This window comes from Hemibagrus wyckioides, linkage group LG25 (assembly GCF_019097595.1).
Source record: "Hemibagrus wyckioides isolate EC202008001 linkage group LG25, SWU_Hwy_1.0, whole genome shotgun sequence".
Lineage (NCBI taxonomy): Eukaryota > Metazoa > Chordata > Actinopteri > Siluriformes > Bagridae > Hemibagrus > Hemibagrus wyckioides.
In genome coordinates, this window is record NC_080734.1 from 12,233,576 (window position 1) to 12,239,889 (window position 6,314).

General features: G+C 34.9%; 1 protein-coding gene across 1 annotated transcript; it reads right to left on the reverse strand.

Annotated features, from left to right (window-relative positions):
- Positions 1-4,051: 4,051 nt before the first annotated feature.
- LOC131346023 (homeobox protein OTX2-like) lies at positions 4,052-6,314 on the reverse strand. Its single transcript, XM_058379322.1, has 3 exons — positions 6,110-6,314; positions 5,512-5,663; positions 4,052-5,164 (listed from the first exon to the last, which is right to left on the reverse strand). Exons 1-3 carry the CDS (start codon positions 6,204-6,206, stop codon positions 4,529-4,531), a joined length of 885 nt encoding a protein of 294 aa, XP_058235305.1. The 5' UTR covers positions 6,207-6,314; the 3' UTR covers positions 4,052-4,528.

Genomic DNA, 6,314 nt, shown 5'->3' on the forward strand with positions numbered 1-6,314 from the left:
ATAATAATAATAATAATAATAATAATAATAATAATAATAATAATAATAATAATAATGATAATAATAATTGGAAATATATTAGAAGGTGACTAGTTGCTGGGTTGAAATTCTGAGGGTTGTCCGGAAAGGACTTTGTTATTCTGTGTGGCATATTTTCAGTAGTGTATTTCCACTGTGACGTGTGTAATCCGCGTGTACCCTTAATCCCAGAGCAGGTGGCCAGGCGTGTGGTCGCAACGGGGGGCAGAGGGGACACGCTCACCATGCTTCAGAAGGCAGGGGGGCATGGCTACGCCACACTCTGCCACGCTACCATACTCTCTCACACACTCCCCATTAATAAAGTGTACACAATGACCGCCACGCCAACATAAGGGTCCACAGACCTGCACGTGCCAGCATTCATGAGCTTTACATCCAAACATACACAGAGACATGAGACATTCACAACCATAAACAGGTGGGCCAGAAAAAGAGGGAGGGCTGGCAAGGGGCATCTGTTGACAAACCCAAAAACCACCATCCCTCCTCTATGACCTCCCCATCTGCTCGTGTGTGGATCTGTGTGTGCATGTTTAAAAACTGAATGATTTCAAGCCATAATTGTTTATTTTACATCTCGTTCTGGTATCTGAATATAACATCCAAGTATGAAAAAAGAGACCCTATTAAGATCTAAATATATGCATATATCTGTATAGGTAATTTTTTAATGGCTCCTTGAAATAAATCACATATAATGATGACATGTAAGTTACAATGAATTTATCACAGTGACAGTATAGTGTAATCCAGGTCAGCTGGGAGACTCACACTCTGATGCTCTAAAGGTTCATGGGCCTATAGACAACACTGTGGAGTGGACATGTGAAGCAGGCTAGAGTACAGGGGCACCTGATTAAAAGTCAGTTGTAAACTCTAAGGAGCAACACTTAGATTAGTATAAATTATGAAGAAATGTATTTTTATTTTTCTTAATAGTTTGATGTCTGTGTACATGGATGGATCCTTTTCACTGTTTGATTCAGCATGTTGGTGGCTTAGATTATAGCCCAATTCCTCTTCCTGGTAACAGACCATTGTAGACCTTTTCAAAAATATAGTACAATATAACTAAATCCATCAGAACTCTATGGAAAAATTTTAAGAATTGTAATTTGTGCTGTTTACCATCAAATCTGAGTGGTTACCATTTTAAAAAATGTTCTTGTCTCTGTCTGTTGCTTGTGTGCTATGATATAGTAATAGATGGTTAGTTTAACAAAATACCCAAACTACTATAATCCACAACAACCTTATACACGTCAAATGTCACATATTAGACATTTGCTGAGCCTATGAAAATACATTTTGCATTAACAGAGATTCATTCATTCACTCATCTTCAGTAACCTCTTTATCTTTAACAGGATCATGGTCAATATGGTGCAAATCCTGGTGACACCGTGCTCAAAGCCAGAAAACACCCTTGACAGGACCATCTCTGATTTGAAGAAATTTATTACATACATCAGGTTATGATTATCCAAATATTGTTCTGGTCTTGAACGCATGTTTAGTAAGGTCCTAATCCCAAATTTAAATGTTTCCATAGTCCTCCTCAACCCTGCCTAAGTCTTATCTTTACTAAAGCTTTTCTCTTAAGTAGAATTCTTTTTACATGTTAAAAGACTTGTAATCAGCTTACAGCTTTAGTGTCTTCCTATATCCACTGTTTTGACTGAGCAGATTTCCTAAGTAAGTTCACATGAATAATACTCTTAAGTTCACAAAACTCACTTGACCTCTTGTTTTACATGCTAGTTTTGAGATTTACTTTTCTTTTTAGAACTTCATATCACGATGGTACGGTATTTCAGTGATTTTGGGAACCAGATATTAATAAAAATAATACTATTTGAGATTTGTGAAAACACATACTATGGTACTATAATTCATTTTTTCTTCCTTTTTTGTTTAAAAAAAAAAAGGACACCAATACATTATAACATCTATTATCTAATATCTATCTATATTTGTTTTTATTTTATTTGTTTTCCCTCCACACCGGCCAGCCCGAGAGTTTATGGCACGTGATTTAATATTTCTGGTATTACACAAGATTCCCTAATAATACAAAAACGGCATATATTTAAGGCTAACCCATAGTACATTGTCCGGTAAAAGATGAACATGTTCCGGTCAAGTTTGTTCAGGCTGTTTGATAAGGATTAAGAAATGTTTTTCGTTGAACCGATTCATATTTACGTGATTGTTTTTATCAGTTTTCTGGGTTCTTGTGAAAGCAGCAGAAACAGTTTACCAGTAGTTAATAAATCTACTGATACATACACAAGCAGCAGTGGGTTATAAATTTACTACTGTTTTATTTATCGATTATCAGATTTCTTGTATAGAGATAATGCCGTCGACTCTATAAAGCTTTTTAAAGAAAATCCTAATTGTCAAAAATGCTGGTTAAAATACATAACAATATAGATATTTGTTTATTTATCCAAACAAGTAAAAAAGAGGAGGCTAAAAAAATTGTTTTTTTAGGAAAAGATGCAGCACGTGTGATGGTACATGTGGCCAAAACCCGATATGCAGAACTGGTAAAAAACAAAAAACAAAACCTTATACATCCTTTTTTCCCCACAGTTTCATGTATTCGATGTTATCGTGATATCTGCATCAATGAGTTACATACAATTAATTCATTGTAATCCTCAAAGTAATAAACTAGACAAAATTTCGTTAAATGTAGTAGTAGTAGTAGTAGTAGTAGTAGTAGTAGTAGTAGTAGTAGTAATAATAATAATAATAATAATAATAATAATAATAATAATAATAATAATAACAAAATCTCCTAATGCGTTTTCAGCAATTAGATATACGCTATATGATATGCTTTCCTCATAATTTTATTTTATTCTGCTGTTTCTTCACATGATGTCCTTTTGGCTGAAAGTTTATGTAGAATAGTTAAAATAAATAAAACCTTAGAATAATCTTTGTGATGCATTGAGGAAAATCGAATATACTGCTATTGTAGTAATTAATAAAACAACTGCAAAGTCTAACATTCAAGGTTAAACCTATTATTTAAACTTACTATTAAAACTACCTAAACAATTTTTACATTGACTCCAGTTGATGAAGTCTCTCTGACTGATTTGGATTGAAGCTAAATCTTCGATTAGTTTATCAGTCACCGCGGGTGAAAAAGAAAAGCTTGTGAAGGAGGTTTACAAAAGCGAAAGCTCTCAGAGATCTGTGCCGAACTCCACCCTCTGCATTACTCTTAAGAAACATGCAAAACCCTTAAACAGAGAGGGTTGGGCAGTAGATCTACACAAAACAACCACTAATGCTGAATTAACGCCAAAGTGTTTAGCTAAAACAAACAAACAAAAAACAAACAAACAGAAAAACAGCCATAATTCACACATTCTATATGCCAGCCAAATACGGGATTTCAAAGGCACCAAGCGATATATATATATATAGAGAGAGAGAGAGAGAGAGAGAGAGATTAATATATATATATATATATATATATATATATATATATATATATATATATATATATATATATATAAAGTATAATATAAAGTGATTTATTTTTTATTTTAAAATCACTTAAAAAAATTTTTTTTATTTTTTTTTACTTCCGCTAATTATTATTATTATTATTATTATTATTATTATTATTATTATTATTATTATTATTATTATTACTGGCAACACGAGTATTTCTGACTTGTGCCTCAGTAACAGCTGGCTTCAGCCTTATTAACAAAGTGCCATAGACTGCGTCAGAAATGGCTGTGACAGTCAGTTATGTCAGTCATCCCGCCTAATATGAGCTGGATTTACCAGCATTACATCCCATTTATAAGTCTACTGAAAACTAAAAACTGTAAACGCATCTGACACTGATTGTCTTGAATTCGGTATATCTAAAAAAAATATTATTTAAAATAAAGAAGATACAAATGGTGAGGTAGAAGTCTTCAAATTAGAATGGTTTTAATATATGTCAAAAATGTAATAACAAATCCATGAATAATTTAGCGTCATCAATAACAAACTTAACAAAATAACAACAACAACAACAACATCTAGTCTATCAAAACTTACAGCATAATGATCCTTGGAGGATTCCTTAAATGATCTACTACAGTTCACAGTTTCAAAAACATTTTGGCTACAGTTTAAAAAAGAAAAGTAATAAAATGAAAAGAAAATCTGGGCACAATTATGTTTATATACATCGATTGTCTTCTAGAGGGAAAAAAAAAACATTTTTAAAACATTCTTGTCATAAATAAAATAGTGCATAATTGTAAGAAAAATATCTACTTCCCCGTTTTTAGTAAAAAATATAATTTAATAGCCTGAGTTAAACCATGTGACAAACTCCGGCAGAGATTCGATCATTGCATTGTTTCGGAGGGGAGAATTCTACAAACGAACAATATCGTATTTATCGAATGAATTTAATAATTTAATAACAGTTCTGTTCTTTTATTTTTTTTAGATGTTATTACAAAACTTGAAATTTCCACGAAGAGGTTTGATCTTTGTAATCCAAGCAGTCGGTATTGAAGCTAAGCTTCCAAGAGGCGCTTTGGTCCTTGTAATCTAAGCAGTCGGACTGCGCGTTGATCCCAAGACCGGACGTTACGTAGCCCTGGGGTGCGAGTGAACATGATGTACTCAGGTGATTATTGACCGTACTCGTGCTTGTCGGGTTCAGGGTGGATGCGGGGCCAGTCAGCTGATGATGCACAGGCCCGAGGTAGGAGCCACAGTCCATTCCGCTGAAATAGGACGCTGTGCCCGCGTAGTGTTGACTGTATCCGGGCGCCTGAGTGTAGGTGACCGGGTAAGAGCGCTGCATACAAGGTAAAGATGAGGAAGAGGAGGATGAAGAGGAAGAGAGCTGCTCTGAGATCGGAGAAATAGAAGCCGGACTCCAGATGGACACTGGGGCCGTGCTGGTGGACACGCCCGGTAAAGAGGTGGTTGTGGTACTGCTGAACGGGCTGCTGCTCTCCGGGTTTAACTCTCTGACTGGAGAAGTCTTTTTGCTGGCAGGTCGGGTTTTATTCTGCGTGCTAGTCTGGGATTGCTGCTGTTGCTGCTGACGGCATTTCGCTCTTCGATTTTTAAACCACACCTGTTGAATTAGGTCGAAATAAAATAAATTTATTCATTTAGTTTGATACTGATACACTGCTGCAATGTTTTTAATCTTTATAGCGCCTGTAAATATTCATCTGGCTGTAGTTCACTTTTGAACTTTAAAACAACTCCTGGTATCATATTAGACATGACTTGTGTTATTATTAAAGTGATTATTTTAAAATAAACATTTAAAACAAAATACTTGCCAAGGATAGATTATATCGTTTATTATTTAATTCCCATAATTAAATTAAGTTTGATTTTGTTACTAACATTTTTTGAAAATATAAATTAAATCCTTTTTTGAACATTTAAAAATAATATGCTTGTGTTGCTCACCTGTACCCGAGATTCAGGAAGGTTGATTTTCAGGGCCACCTCCTCGCGCATGAAGATGTCCGGGTAGCGCGTCTTGACGAACAGCGCCTCGAGCACATCGAGCTGCGCGCGGGTGAAGGTTGTCCGCTCACGCCTCTGTTTACGGGGAGTTCCTGTCATGACAAATATCAGTTATATTGTTAAGATAATTAGATATAAATGAAAAAAAGAATGGAATTTGTATTATTAATATATTATTAGCTTATGACTTTTGTTTATTCTCAAGACTGTGGTAGATTAAGGCAAAAAGCGGTACGTAGGTATTTTCTGAAATAAATAAATATTTGCGAATTTTTCTAGTAATTGACTTTAATCGAAATTAACACCAGACATCGAACAACTAATTATAGTTACTCAATTCGATTCCATTCCCAGATTCCATTTAGCAGGATTATACAAAGTGACGAAAGAAGTGGCTAGAAATACAAAAATTGACTTAAAAGTTGTCTGCATTTTCGAAAAAACACAAATCACTATTTTTTCCTAATTTATACTAATATTTGTTATTGGAATCAGGAGGGTAAATCATTTCTAAACAAAACAAAAAAAGAGTTTTTACCTGGATAGCCCACAGTTGGATGCAGCAGCTCCATCGCAGTAGTAGCCAGGCTGAGTCCGTTCACTGTGTACGGCGCTGGTTTCAGGTAGGACATCATGATCTCTCTGGTTAAAGAGACGATTCGGTGTTCACTGCAGCCAGTCGGAACAAAAAAGCAGAGTCTCTGGCCGTCTTTTCTTTTTAGTCTGTAGTGCTCAAGGACAGG